Below are 16457 nucleotides of genomic sequence, written 5' to 3' on the forward strand. Positions count from 1 at the left end.
GGCTAAATGTTTTCAAACTTACGGTGCACGCTACTGTCTCCATGCTTGCAACATCCCAAACACACAAAAAATGTATATTTATTTGTTTATATTTATATTTTCATTGTCTGGCTATCTCCGATTTCGGTATGGAGTTAAAAGGAAGTTTTATCTTTTTTTGGTAGCGTTATATCACATTGTGAGTGTATAATTAGCACCGTTTGTTTTTTTCTCGTGCTATCTGACAGCCCGTTTGGGCCCAGAAGTCATCCAGATAGCATGCGTACGTCTGCAAGATGTCTGTTAAAGATCTCTTGATCTGGAAAACATCTGCTGTGTACAAACGTCTGGCAGACGTCTGTAAGATGTCAATTTTACATACATTCTAAATCACAAACATCTCAAAGACATCTAATAGATGTCTATTTGACATCTGATATCATCTATTTGACAGACGTATTGCAGATGAGCAAACTACGTCTTGCAGATGTAAATGCAGACATCAAATAGACGTCTCAGAGATGTACGTGTGCTATCAGGGCACGGACTTAACAAGCAGAAAGCGGCTAAAGGGAACATCTGATTCGACAGCTAGTGGAAAGGAGAGGAGAAACGTTTTTTTTAAACTTATAATGCAATTTCTAAAGACAAAGAGCAGTATCATGAATGATTTTAGCTATCTTCATTTTTAGACGCAGCTGTAAAAGCCAAGTGATCAACATGGTTTTCATCACATCACCGTTACAGGTTGGTAAAACCAAACCAATTCTGATTTAAAACAGTAAGTTACAACTTTTATCACAAATTAACTTATCGAGTCACACCTGGTTAGGATAGGACCTGTTCAATGAAGATATTTTATACATTTTTATAAATGAAATATATCAAAACATTTGATTAGTAATATGCTTTGCTGAGAGCTCCGTTTGGACAACTTTAAAGAATTTTCTCACCATTTAGATATTTTTGCATCTTCAGATACCAGATTTTCAAATAGTTGTATCTCGGCCAAATATTATCCTATCCTAACGATCTTAATAAAAGAAAAAGTACCCTTATATGACTGGTTTTGTGGTCCAAGGTCACAATAAGATAATGAGAAAGAGTTTATAAACAGAAACATTCATTAAGGGCAAAGTCACAGTTTGAATCACTGTTTTATTCCAAACATGTGTCTATATATTTAACGAAAGAGGGCAACAGCCCTCCTACATAACCCCACAGTTTTATTGGAATAATAATAACAATATAATCTGAATCATTTGCCTTATTTTCTTCATTGTGGGTGTGATTCCTCAAGCACTGGTATAGAAATCTTTGAAAATTAATGAGAAATAAAAAATCAGCTTTGATTAAAAAAATGATTATCACATTTCCATCTCTCTTTGACACACACACGCACTCACTCTCTCTCTCTCACACACACACACACACACACACACACACACACACACACACACACACACACACACACACACACACACACAATCATAAAGCACCAACATACGAATGCTATAATGCTGCAGATTCTAAACAGGGCCGCTATGTTTACACTTTGGATATAAATGGATATTGGCATCTCACAAGCACCCAGACAGCAACTTCTAGTGCACTTCAACAGACCATTCATGATAGAGGCTCATTTAGTTCTGTAATGAAAAACATCATTAATTGTCCTCGCACATAATCAGATAAATGTCCCTTCAGGTGCACAAAGGGTTTTCTGTCTAGTCTTGTTGTTGTTGTCATTGTTCCGGGGATGAAAAGTATTTCTCTGTGTTCTCGCGAATTGGAAATATTGGCGGGTAGCTTGTTAAAGTCAACATGAAATCAAAACTGATCATATTTAGCTTCTTTACACACATTCATGGTCTTACAATGAACGATTCACCAGTTATCTAAAGGGGAAAAAAATACAATTTTTTTTTACTTTCTTGTTTCTAAAAGAACTTTACTGTTCGATTGACATCATAGAGGTTGTGCGGCTATAAACTGCACAAATTGGGATTATTGTATTGTACTGTACTGTACAGTAATGCAGCCTTTCTAAAATCTTGACACAGTAATTCAATGACAGTTAACGATAATACAATAAAGGTTATGGGAAAAATAGAAAATGAGTATAGATTTGGAAAGCAGTGTTACCATTGGGATTTGCTGAGACGGTGAATTTTAAACACCACAATCCAACGACATTTAGGTCTGGAGCGACCTGCGAGATCCAATGGATAAAATCCTGCCCTACATTTCTCTCCTTGAATATCCCGTTTTGCCTGGAAATGTTACATTATGGAAGTAAACTGGGTTTTTAATGCCTTTCATGTTGATTTTAACCTACCAACAGAAGATGAGAGTCTGAAACCAGGTGAGTAATCTTAGAGGTTGAAGAAGAGAAAAACCTATTCCTGACCACAGAACCTCCCCGCAAAACGTACAAAAATCTATATACCTGTCTTCAGCGAAATTAACAAGGGAAAAAAAACGGTATCGAATTTCAAAAGAAGGACTAAAAGAATGAAACCAAAGAAAAAGCCAGAAAGAAAAATAAGCAAGAGACATTCAGGAATAAAAATGAGTTGTAACCCCCCCCATCCCCCCCTTTTTTTTAAAGAAAGACAGAAAAAAAAAAGAATTTGCACCGAAGTCAGTTCAGTTCAGCGTGCACACATTTTAGGTACAGATTCCATCGTCCTCTCACAAGAGCATGGAGAAGATCCGCACTTCTATGCAAAACTAACAGCAGTCCTCGTAGTTTTCTTCCGCATTTCCCTTTATGACATGTTGCATAGCATACTTTCACGGGATATGCATGACGTAGTCTCACAACAGCATGCCAAACCTCCGATGCAAGATGTGGTGTTAAAACCAGACACTTGGACAGCAAGCGGTTGGCTGAATCATCTTTCTCTCACTCAGTGTCCATTAATGTAATTTTGCATCCAAAAATGGCCTTTATTTGCAGTATCCCAGAGGTCACTTTGACTGGAGGCGTGGGCAGAGTCTCTCCGTCTGTCCTCCAGCACTCATTTACATTAATTTATTGTCCCGACGAAAGTTTCCTCACTCTCGGTCTCAGTCCTGCTTGCAGAGGAGATCAGTAGAGGGAGTTTTAGTGGGGGGCAGCGGCCTTGGAGGGGGCGTGGGTTTGGCCCTGCGTGGGCTGCCCGAACCTCCTCCCTCGCTGTCGGTGTTTGTGTTAGAGGCGGAAGGGGGCGGTGGTGGCAAACGTGGTAGAGAGGATGTGGCGGAGGCCAGCGGTGAGATGCGCGAGCAGGATGACGTGGAGCGGAGGCTCTGGATCCGCCGGCACTCTTGGCAAACCCGTACGTGCGTGCAGCCACGTGGCGCCGCCGTGGGAACCAGAGCGGGTGCACTACTGGGGACGCTGGCACTGAGAGGGTCCTCCAGCAATCGCTGAGGGCCCGGGCCCATTTCTGCAGCGCCCCCAACGGGTCCCGGTCCTGCAGCGGCGCCGGTTAACGGTCCTGTCCCGCTGTAGAGTTTGCCGTTGCTGAGACGCATCTCCCGCACGAGCCGCATCGGACGGGGAGCTCCCAAAGGGAGACGGGCCGGGTTCCGGAGGATACCCTGGGACGAGAGGGGTCGTCGGCGCCGCAAACGAGAGTTCTTTTTACAGGAGATAACGTTTCTGAATTCAGTCATCATTTCCTGACATACTGACACCTTGGTGAGGATCAAACAGAGAAAGAGTGGAAAGAGAGTCAGGAAGGAAATATGTAAGGAGGAAAGACAAAATGAAAATAGACAGGAGTAAAGTGAAAACAGGACGTCATTTTTTCAATTATCTATGTGGGCATCACTATTCATATCGCATATTGAAAGTTGGGTCAGTGGTTCTCAACCTTCTTGACTCCAAGTACAGCTACTCGTTATTTAATTGATAAGAATTTGTAAAAATATTTTCACTCAGAGTTTCTGAAATATTTTGAGCAATGCATCAGTTGAAAAATGTAAAATCATAAAATATATTAAAACACCCTTGGAACTACAAGGTTATTCATTTACATGACCGTAAGTTCTGTTTTAAAATTGGGCTACATCACACACTACCAGCCAAAAGTTTTTGAATAGTGATTTTTTTGTTTTTTAAAGAAGTTTCTTCTGCTCACAAAGCCTGCATTTATTTGATCCAAAGTACAGCAAAAACAGTACAATTCTGAAATATTTTTACTACTTAAAATAGCTATTATGTATTTGAATACATTTTAAAATGAGATTTATTCCTGTGATTTCAAAGCTGAATTTTCAGCATCCTTACTTCAGTCTTCAGTGTCACATGATCCTTTAAAAAATCATCATCATCTAATTTGCTGTGCAAGAAACATTTTATTATTAGTATTATCAATATTTATAACAGTTAAGTACCTTTTTCAGGATTCATTGATGAATAGAAAGCATGTATCTGAAATAAAAAGCGTTTGTAACATTATACTATACCATTCAAAAGCTTGGAGTCAGTATAATTTGGGGGGGTTATAGAAATTAATACTTTTATTTAGAAATGACACTTTAAATGATTCACTTTAAGATGATAAAGACATGTTACAAACAATTTATATTTCAGATAAATGTTGTTACTCTGAACTTTCTTTTCATCAAAGAAACCTGCAAATCTTCTACTCAGCTGTTTTCAATAACAATAATAAATGATTTTGAGCAGCAAGTCAGTTTATTAGAATGATTTCTGAAGGATCATGTGACTGTAAAAATTCAGCTGTGAAATCACAGGGATACATTACATTTTAAAATATATTCGAATAGAAAACTATTTTTATAGTAAAACTGACTTACTGTTTTTGCTGTACTTTGAATCAAATAAATGCAGGCTTGGTGAGCAGAAGAGACTAATTAAAAAAAAAAAAAACATTAAAAATCTTACTGTTCAAAAACTTTTGACTGTTAGTGTATATCCTAGTTTTTCCAAGAAAAAAAATTCTTCTAAAGAAAGTTTCTTTCTAAACTCAGCCTTAAAATTCACTAAGCATACTAAAAAGTTCAATAAAAGCATTTATTCATATTCCAAACATCCACAAATTTACATTCATGAATCTGGCAGATGCTTTTTTCCAAAGCAACTTGCTGCATGTACATTTTATCGTTTCGAGGAATAGAACCCATGACCTCGACACTGCTAGAGTCACGTTCACTGTTTGAGCTGCAGAAATACGAGCTGCAAATTGTGTGAAAGCTATGGAACAGTTACATCACAAACACAGACGGCGTGACCGGTTGGTGTTATGACCTACTCGTGAGTGTCTGTGGTTTCGGAGGGGGCAGGAGTGAGGGCGTACCTCATCTGTCTCGGCCGAGCGGCGCGTGGACCACACGAACTCCATAATGGCTACAAAAACAGCTATTATGAGCCCACATATCAGCACCACGAATATCCCGCCGATATTCTCCATACCTAGACCTGAAGGAAAAACACGGCAATGTGAGTAACGCACAGAAACGTCCTTCCACACACATGCTGTGGATCTGATTAGAGATCTGCATTCCCACAGGATTCCAGAGAGATTCTGTTAAACTACATTTCAGAGATGTAAGTGGGTGTAGGCGGTATTCCTAAGAGTTATCAGCGGAAACATGAAACAGGTGGTTTGATAAGTAAAAAGTTCTTTTTTTTTTTTTTTAAATATATAGAAGATAAATAAATGTGCTTTAAAAGGTTCTTCACAGCGTTGCCATAGAACAGGGGTTTTCAAACCTGTCCTGGAGCCTCCCCTGCCCTGCACATTTTGTATGTCTCCCTTATTAGGCACACCCAATTCAGGTCTTGCAGTCTCTACTAATGAGCTGATGATTTGAATCAGGTGTATTAGATGAGAGAGACAAGCAAAATGTGCAGGGCAGGGGAGGCTCCAGGACAGGTTTGAAAACCCCTGCCATAGAAGAACCATTTTTGCTTCCACAAAGAACCACTCAGTCAAAGGTTCTTTACAGAACCATCTTGTTCTTACCAGTTTATAATGTGAAGAACTTCTTTTGCCACAAAGAACCTTTTGTGAAACAGAACGGTTCTTCAGATCTTAAAGGTTCTTTATGGAACCATTTAGACAAAAATGTTCTTCTATGGAATCTTGAAGCAACTTTATTTTTAAGAGTGTATGCATGTCTAAAATGAGTTGTTTCAATGAACTGATTAAAATACACTACCAGTCAAAAGTTTTTGAACAGTAAGATGTTTGATGTTTTTTTTTTAAAGAATTCTCTTCTGCTCACCAAGCCTGCATTTATTTGATCAAAACCACAGCAAAACAGTAACAATTTGAAATATTTGGACTATTTAAAATAACTGTTTTCTATTTGAATACATTTTAAAAATGTAATTTATTCCTGTGATTTCAAAGCTGATTTTTTAGCATCATTACTCCAGTCACACAATCCTTCAGAAATCATTGTACACTCTTAAAAATAAAAAGTAAAAAATAAAAGGTTATTCAAGCGATGCCAAAGAACCATTTTTGGTTCCACAAAAAAAAATAAAAATAAAAAAAACATTCAGTCAAAGGTTCTTTCAAGAACCATATCTTTCTTACCTTTTTTTAAACTTTTGCCACAAAGAACCTTTTGAGAAACAGAAAGATTCTTTAGATCTTAAAGGTTCTTTATGAAAGCATCTAGACAAAAAAAAAAGAAGGTTCTTCTATGGTATCGCGAAGAACCTTTATTTTTAAGAGTGTAATTATTTCCTGCTCAAAAAAACATTTATTAATATTATGTTAAAAACAGCATAAGTTTGAGTAGAATTTTTTCAGGTTTCACTGACAAATAGAAAGTTCAGAAGAACACCATTTACTTGAAATAGAAATCTTCTGTAACATAAATATCTTAATCATCACTTTTGATAAATTTAAAGCATCCTTGCTAAAAAAAAAAAAAAAAAATTATATAATTTATCATTTCACATGAAAAAAAATTATACTGACTCCAAGCTTTTGAATGGTATAGTGTATAATGTTACAAAAGTATGTAACTTTAGATCTTTCTATTCATGAATCCTGAAAATAATTTTTTGTTTTAAATAGATAATAATAATAAAAAATTCTTGAACAGCAAACCAGCATATTAGAATGATTTTTGAAGGATCGTGACACTGAAGTAATGATGCTGAAAATGTAGCTTTGATCACAGGAATAAATTACATTTTTAAATATATTCAAATAGAAAACAGTTATTTTGATATTTCAGATTTTTACTGTTTTTGCTGTACTTTGAATCAAATAAATGCAGGCTTGGTGAGCAGAAGAGACTTCTTTAAAAAAACATTTAAAATCTTACTGTTCAAAAACTTTTGACTTTTTGGTAGTGTAATAATAATTAGGGAACGGGGCCCTTAAATGTGCAGGACTGTGTGGGAGCAATGTCAGGAGTATAAAAGCATAGATACATAAAATTAAAAACTTGTTCGATTTTGTTCGATAATCAGCTTTTGTTCGGTGTTGGGTCACCATTAAAATTTAAATCCTGAAGCAACAACAGCTGAGAACAGACAGGGATTTTTAGCTTCTTCATCTTAACCAGGATTCAAGTGGTTTAATTGCCAGTGATACAATTAATTAATTCACTTACAAAGAAACACCAACACAAAAAACTTAAGATGCAAAAACAAAATAAAACCCAGAATAATTCTGGTTTTAGCAGTACTGAATAACAAAAACAGAGCTCATATTATTTGACATTTTCTTGCAGACCTGTAAATAACCCTGAGAGACTGTAAATGTCACTTTCTGGTGAATATACAAGCTTCGCGATCCACACTAGAGAAATTACACACACAGACACACATGTATGTTCATGCCTGCGCACCAAATAGCTACCATTTTCCCTCCATTCCCCCTGGGCCAGCATGAGTGTACAACACACAGAATGCAAATATCACCAGACCACATAAATAAACACTCAGACAGTGTTAGCAGAACTGAGAAGCGTCTGTCATTGGAATCAGACGGGTGTAGTACATCCTCTATATGCAATATTGTAATAATATAGAGGGCGGCAGGAAATCAAATATCCACACTGCCAATGTTTGTGTGATTTAAGGAAAACTCATTTTTTATATTTCACACAAATAGATGTTTATTTGAAGAGCAGATATACTTGAAAGCTGCTGTAGGTAAACAAATCACACCATGCAAACACTACATTCAGGTTCCCTCACTTCATGATTAATGAATTTCTAATGCCCATGTTTGTTAGGAAAAGTCTTTTTAATGGCATTGCACTCACAAATAGTAATTTATAGCCAAACTAATTACTGTATCTAGTAAATTTCCCATGACCTTTTAAAATGTTATACATTTCTAGGACTTCTTCAAACCTGGAAAGCACACCTGTGAAATTCTCTGATATTAGATTACCAGGTTTTTTCAGGACGATCTGAGGCAACCTATGTGCATTTAAATTCAGCGGTGGCCAAAGTGATTAGAACACTAGAATTTTCACAAGCTAAAAATTTTTTTAAGTCAGTTATTTCCAGCTTTTTCTGTGTGTATCAGTAGGAAATATCAGTTTACATTTTCAAACATTCATTTTGCCATTAATTCTAATAATCTAGTGAGATTTTTGTTTGCATAAGGAGTCTGACAACAGCCAGTGCTCCCCCACAGAGATCTGATCTCATCATCATCCAGTCTGTCTGGAATGACATGAAGAAACAGAACAAACTGAGACTAAATCCAGAAGAACTGTGACAATGTCTCTAAGATGCTTCAAAAAACCTACCTGCAAAGCTACAGTACTGTTTATTTAGGAACTTGTGTAAAAATGCTGTAAAATGAGGATGCTGTCAAAAATAATGCCATAAATAGATTTTCTTTAGCAATTGACTTCTGTTAACTTAAACATTTGGCATGACCATCTTTTGAATTTAAAGCAGCTTTTGCCCTACACTCTTAAAAATAAAGGTGCTTTAAAAGGTTCTTCACAGCAATGCCATAGAAGAACCAGTTTCCCTTGCAAAGACATTCATCAGGTTTTAGTATTGTTCTAAAATGTTAGGATAAAAGGATGAAATACTACAGGATAAAATGGATACATTTTTGTCCCTGTGAGAACAGCAGAACTTACTCACACACATACAGTACTTGAGATTATAAATATTCAGGGTCATACCAGCACCCATAAATTAAAGTGCCAGTACAGTTGGTATCAGGACGTACAGTAACAGAACAGTATGTTATGTTGAGGTGCTAATGAGTATAATAACAGTGTTTCACTCACCTTTGGCTCGATGGTCTTCTTCTTTAGGACACTTTCCACCCTCCCACCATCGACGCTTTAGGATTTCTAATCTGTTGTTCTCTTGCAGCTGCAGTACGCCTAACGTGATCTCATCTCTGAAAGGTGAACCTGCAAGAAAGAATTAAATGAGCTACTTCAGCTGGTTAGCTAACTGGAGTTACCAAGGCTGGGAAGATTAGTAATGCTGGACAAAAAGTATACTGTTTCTGGCCTTTTGGACACCTTTCGTGACAGGGAGAGTTATAGGACATGATCCAAACCAGTGCTGCCCTCATTAGCACTAGTGTCAGAACACATACGCTAACTGCTAAGACATGACTGGGAATGTCTTAAGTCAACTGATGTTGTGCAAATGAGTTAAATTAGCCAGTGTGTCAAACTGAAAATGAATATTATGATAGGTTAATTCCAAATTATTTGACTTGTTAGAATAACATCACCCTTCATTAAACATTACTATATCACAGCTAATCATGTCACGCTAATAACGATGTGACGTGAAAGGATGTGTTCATCAAATTAATAGATGGTAATTTAAACTAAACACCGCAGATATGCACTGGAATGGATCAGCTGTCACTGGATGTTAGTTTATTTTTCATTCAAAGGCTGTGAAAGTGAAGCACCTTACAGGTATAATAAGCACAAGGCATTTATTTTGTGTGTCAATATCACTTACATCAAGCCTAGTGTTTAAAGTTGCAATTTTCTCATGTCATGTAAACTAAGAAAAATGCAAGCTTTCAAAACACCTTGTTTTTTTAACAACCTCATTAGAAAAAAAACTGCCTGTGGTGTCGTTTCTTGCATGCTTTGCACTACTTTTTAAGTGAAATGTCCAGTCAGTGGTGCTGAAAGCATGTTCAGTCTTATCTGAAATGCTGTTTGAGCTTGCTAAAACAGTCTTTGAGCGGTTTTATTGTGACTTGTGTTTTATAGGACTCATAAGTGAGCTTTGCAATGCTGCACCAGGTGAGCTACCAAGCAAGTTTACATCAGAAAAGCCATATGCAGTTAATTATGTGATGCAAACATCAAAATATTTTGGCTTACATATCATGCACTATACAAATAGTGTTCTGCAAGGTCTTTTTAAATTGATAACCTGTCCCTGTAATAATAAATTGTGTAAAAAGAATACATTTTTTAGTGTTTCTACACAACTAGTGTTCATTTCAGTTGGAATCTGCAGTGGATTGTTATTTTTATGTTTTTTTTTTTTTTTTTTTTTGTAGGTAGAGAGGCACGTTTTTCCAATAAGCTTTTGTCATTTCTAACATTATGGTTTTATATCTTATAAAATCGTTTGCAAAATACCTATATTTGTTAACAGAAGAAATCTGGTGTTTAAAACAGCACGGCTTTGAAAGGTCACATCTGGATATTGCTTTGCTCGGTTGTAATTACATTCTAGGCTTGTTATCTCAGGTTATAAAGAATTTCATTCACCTTCCAGCAATGAAATGTTTTGAGAAGTTCAAATATTTGTTGTTTTATTTGAAAATGACCCGACCGAACCTTACTATTGAGCCTGACTATTCACCATAAAAGCACATACTGTCAAGTACATTAAGCATGAAAAGGTATTCACAAACAAATTAACTACCATAATGTGATGCACATTTTGACTAAAATATAATATTTATAAGTACATATTCTGAGGAATCATGCACAGTAAAAACAGTAACAATTCTATCTATCTATCTATCTATCTATGGCTGCTGATGATAGGACCAACACTACTGTAGCGTATTATTTACTCACCCTCCATGCATCCTATGTGTATATGACTTCTTTCTTCCAGACGAATGCAATCGGAGTTATATTAAAAATAAACCTGCACTCCCAAGCTTTAAAATGGCATAGACAAGTGTTTCTTTCCATCAGTCCAAAACAAGTCGATCCATAATAAGAAGTCTCCACATGGCTCAGGAGGGGTCTGTAAAAGCCTCCTTTAGCAATCCGATGTGTTTTTGTAAGAAAAATATCCATATTTAAAACATATCTATCTATCTATCTATCTATCTATCTATCTATCTATCTATCTATCTATCTATCTATCTAGTAGATTAACCGTGCAATCAATGCTGTTGTTCACATCCAAATATCACCAATATAGTCGTGCATCCTGAATCTCAATATGCATTCTTATGCGATCTTGGAATTGAGAAACAGACAGAATCTGTATTCGGAAGGGCACGGAAAACAAATAACGTGTTCTACGGAGCCACTAAAAGGACATGCTAGGACGGCTACTGTTACATTACAGTTCATAAATTTTCACTTACCACATAAACAGAGTAAGGAGAGATGACTGATAGGACGATGGCAAATGATTTTGCAGATCCTGGGCACCCCTGACAAACATCTAATCTTGTAAAATGTGTGGTAAGTACTGGCACTCCATTCTAAACACAGCCGCAAATCTCCAAAGTGAAAATAAAAACAAAAAGTTCACCAGAACAAAAATGTACAGATAATTTATTCACTCCCATGTCATCCAAGATGTTCATGTCTTTCTTTTTTCAGTCGTAAAGAAATTGTTTTTTGAGGCAAACATTTCTGGATTTTTCTCCATATAGTGGACTTCAATGCCCACGAGTTTGAACTTCCAAAATGCAGTTTAAATGCAGCATCAAAGGGCTCTAAACGATCCTAGCCAGGAGGAAGAGTCTTATCTAGTGAAACATTCTGTCAATTTCTAAAAAATTTTTACAAATTATATACTTTTTATCTCAAATGCTCGTCTTGTCTAGCTCTGCATAAATTCTTTGCATTCCAGGTCAGTACATTTACAGTGCCTTGCAAAAGCATTTTTTTCACATTTTGTTTTGTTGCAGCATTATGCTAAACTGCTTTAAACTAGTTTTTCCCCACATCAATTTACACTCCATACACCATAATAACATAGCAAAAAACAGATTTGCAAATTTTACAAATTTATTAAAAATAAAACAATAAGTACATTGCATAAGCATTCATACCCTTAACTCAGTACATAGCTGAAGCACCTTTACAGCCTCAAGTCTTTTTGGGTATGATGTGACAAGCTTTGCACATCTGCATTTGGCAATTATCTGACATTCTTTGCCTCACCTTTTCACCTCTCAAGCTCTGTCAGCTTGGATGGGGGCTGGCAGACATTTTCTAGAGTCCTAGTTGTTCCAATCTTCCATTATGGATAATGTAGGCTACATGCTTCTGTGAAACCTTCAATGCAGCAGATTTTTTTCTGAACTCTTCCCTAGATCATTGCCTTAACGCAAGTCTGTCACTGAGCTCTACAGGCAGTTATCTTGACCTCAGGACTTGGTTTTTGCTCTGATATGCATTTTCAGCTGTTAGACCTTTTCTGAGAGGTGTGTGCCTTTCTAAATCATACTCATTCAAATGAATTTGCCACAGTTTAACTCCACTCGAAGTGTAGTAACATCTAGAAGCAATATGAATGCTCTTGAGCTAAATTTCGAGTGTCCCAGAAAAGGGTATGAATACTTATGCAACAGGATCTTTTCAGTTTTTTATTTTTAACAAATTTGCAAAAATGTTAAAAACCTATTTTTTTGCTTTGCCATTATGGAGTAGGGAGTGTAGATTGATGTGGGAAAAAACTAATTTAAAGTAGTTTAACATAAGGCAGCACTGTAGGGTATATCGAAAAACTCCTATCTCATTTTCTCCTTCAACTTCAAATTATCCTACATCCCTGCAGAAGAACAGACCCAGTGTTTACAAAGTGAACATGCAAGGAGAGTCAAATACCCTTTACAAAAAAAAAAAAAAAAAGGGTAAAAGTTTTTCGATATACCCTAACTGTATTGAACCGGAATGAACAGAGTTCAGACAGAGTTAAAAAACGAGGATTTGAGGTTAAAAGATAAATTGTAATTTTTTTTTTAGAAAATAACATTGTTTCGCTAGATAAGACCCTTGTTCCTCAGCTGGGATCGTTTAGAGCCCTTCGAAGCTGCATTTAAACTGCATTTTGGAAGTTCAAACTTGCAGGCACCATAGTCCATTATAAGGAGAACATTCCAGAATTTTCAGAATTTCAGGCACATCTAATATAAACTAACTAAGAATTAAGTGAACAATATATTAAAAACAACACTGTGTATAGTTTTATTTTAAGGTGTTTCAGAAAGAAAGAAAACAGTATGGGTATAAAAGAGTAATCAACTTGCTTAAAAGGTCAACTATGATTTCATATTTTACAGTATAAGGACTCTGTGTTGACACCATCTGTACTCCTAGTTGCTATGGAAGCAGATGGGGGGTGTCCATGGTGACCAGCCTCTTCATGAATGAGTGGATGAGAGGATTTTATCACTAGGCACCAGAACTTTAGGAGGCGACCTGAAGAGAAGCGTTAGAACCGGGAGGAGGGAATGAATGTTTGAGCTGCTGGAAGACATTCTATGACCTGGAGATAGTCTTTGAAGACGGATGCTGCTCCTGGGTTCTCATTTCAAATCTAGTTACGGGATCATGCGATTACGACCGTATGGTGATATTTGGGAGGGAAGTTTAGCCTAGTGGTTGTGAGGTTGTTGGACTGATCTTCCTGGGGGACAGAAGATCAAAAACAGCAAGCAGCACTGGTAATTTCCTCACCGCATCTATTCACCTACTGTAGGTACAAGTTCCCCACTGATGTTTGTGAGCATTCATAAGCATCCCTATTTCATATGTCCTGTCTCTTACTATCATTTTTCACTTACTCTCAGTTTTTATTGTTTTTCAAGCATCATGGGAGTCAGCGGCAGTGCATGTAGCTGCTTTAGCACACTGGGCAAGTTCTTAAAGAGACAGTTCACTCAAAAATGAAAATTCTGTCATTATTTACTTACTCTCAAGTTGTTTCAAACCTGTATTAGTTTGTTTCTTCTGCTGAACACAAAGAAAATATTTAGAAGAATGTTGTTAACCAAGCAGCTGACTATAGCCATTAACTTTCATATGGAAGTCAAAATATCTTCTGTGTTCAACATCTGAAAGAAATTCACACATTTTTTGAACAACTACAAAGATGGGTAAGTGATGACAGGATTTAATTTCTTGTGTGTGAACTATCCTTTTAACAGCCAGTCTGCCTCCCAAACCTTTTAGCGCCACCAACTGTTTTTAGTAAAAATCTTTGGACCAAATGGACATCAGTGTTGTAATTGGTAACTAAAAGAAAAACCTTTTAAAATAGTTTTTGTTGACCAAAATAAAGCTAAAATAAAGTATAAATATTAGATGAAAAACTCAAACTTAAAAAATATGAATATTGCCTTTTTAACCGACTGAAAAGTAATAATCGAAATAATATAACAAGTACTAAAATTACTAAAAAGAATATATATATATATATATATATATATATATATATATATATATATATATACACACACACACACACACACACACAAATATATATATTTAAATGTATGTGTATCAATATATGAACTGTAATATATTAACTATTAAAAAACATCAACAAATTGACTAAAACTGAAAATGAAATAAAAAAGAAAACATAACAAAAGTTAATTCACAATACTATAAAAAGTGTATAGCTAGTACTGAAATAGCAGTGTCAGACATTCAGATCTCATATATTTTATTGCTTTATTGCTCGCAGTGTTTTCAATTTCTGTCCAATTAAATTTTCACTATTTCTAATCCTCCTACAGGTTTCATCAAATTTCATCAGAAAACCCACAGACCATGTCAGAAAAAAAGCTATTAAAAGGTTTCTGATGTACTACACTCTTCAAGTGTAACACGTCAAAGGCATGAAACAATTCTTTACAAATCTTAGAGACATGAAACCTGATATGTATTACTGCCAAGAGCAACAAGAGCATTCGGTGACAGCTCCACCGTCAAGTCAAGACTTCAGAAAAATACTACTTTTTTAGCATTTTTTTAATAATGTTTTTTTTTTCCTTTCATAAATATAATCAATTCTGAAATTGCTGGTAAAGATGCTCAAATATGAACTGGGGCTCTATGAGTTAAATAATGTATAAACAGTGAATGACTAGTGATAGTTTTAATTAGAGCTTTTTCTCTCTTCTTACAAATGCCAAAAGTAGCAGATGGGGATCCCATACAGGACAAAAAGCTTGACAATTGCTAGAAGACATTTTTCATTTCAGAAATTTGCTGATCAGCTTCATAAGAACATAGAAAAATGTAACAGGACTATTAGCTTGCTTAGACGTCTTTGGGAATTGGAGCAGTAGGCCTACTGTGCGAAATCACCACATGACGCCAATAACACTTTTACGGCCTATTTCACTTTCACAGCTGGATGTAAGCTTCTTAAATTTTGACTTGACAAGCCCCTTTGCACTCAAGTCCAGAAACCCCTACATTATTCCAGTGCATACAGTGGCTCAATAGTGGCCATTATCTCACCCAGCCCAGTTCTGTAGACACAATTAAGACCCCATGTTTCCCCTTTTCCAACACCTACCAGCAAGTATTAAAGCCCTCAATGCAAAACACATATGCCATAAATTGTTTCTTTTCCTTCCCTCATATCTCTGTCTGTCAAAGAATAATTGCTGAAAATGCCAAATGTCAAAGACAAAGTCAGAATTGCTATTTATCAAGCATTGTGGAAAGTGGCAAGCCATCTATCCAGGAGAAAAATAAGACAGAAATGTGCAATATCAGAGCGTGAAGAGATGCTATCATTGTGACAGTGGCTTTCTTTATGTGTCTTTATGTTCTCTGGGACATCATCATATTTATTTTAGGCAGAACTAAAACACTTTTTTTACTTTTGGTGCAGTTATGCAGAGGGATAATGGAGTGAGAACAAAAATAGCGAAAAGACAACCACTTGAGCATCAAAGCTCCTCATATCAGAGTATGTGTGATAATAGTTAAGCCAGACAGAACTAAAACATATATATTTTATAATTTATATTTTTATGTATTATTTATTTGCAATTAAATAAATGCATAAATACAAGTATTTCATAGATAGATGCATTGATATAGATACTAAAAAAAAAAAAAAAAAAAAATAAATAAATAAATATATATATATATATATATATTATATATATATATATATATATATATATATATATATATATATATATATATATATATATATATAATATATATATATATATATATATATATATATATATATATATATATATATATTATATATATATATATATATAATATATATATATATATATATATAT

At 35.6% G+C, this 16457-nt stretch overlaps 1 protein-coding gene across 3 annotated transcripts in view; it reads right to left on the minus strand.

Moving 5' to 3' along the window:
* Positions 1–2606: 2606 nt before the first annotated feature.
* Positions 2607–16457, minus strand: part of LOC141289272 (glutamate receptor ionotropic, kainate 5) — a 134539-nt gene continuing 120688 nt past the window's right edge. For 2 of the 3 annotated variants that reach the window (XM_073821397.1, XM_073821396.1), the window contains exons 20-22: positions 9223–9351; positions 5247–5413; positions 2607–3663 (exon numbers count right to left, since the gene is read on the minus strand). In XM_073821397.1, the coding sequence (XP_073677498.1) occupies positions 3052–3663; positions 5247–5413; positions 9223–9351 (908 nt within the window). In that variant the 3' untranslated portion in view covers positions 2607–3051. The remainder of the gene's footprint in view (positions 3664–5246; positions 5414–9222; positions 9352–16457) is intronic. The other variant, XM_073821398.1, reaches the window with a different exon arrangement.

The sequence above is a fragment of the Garra rufa genome, chromosome 17 (genome assembly GCF_049309525.1).
Source record: "Garra rufa chromosome 17, GarRuf1.0, whole genome shotgun sequence".
Taxonomy (NCBI): domain Eukaryota; kingdom Metazoa; phylum Chordata; class Actinopteri; order Cypriniformes; family Cyprinidae; genus Garra; species Garra rufa.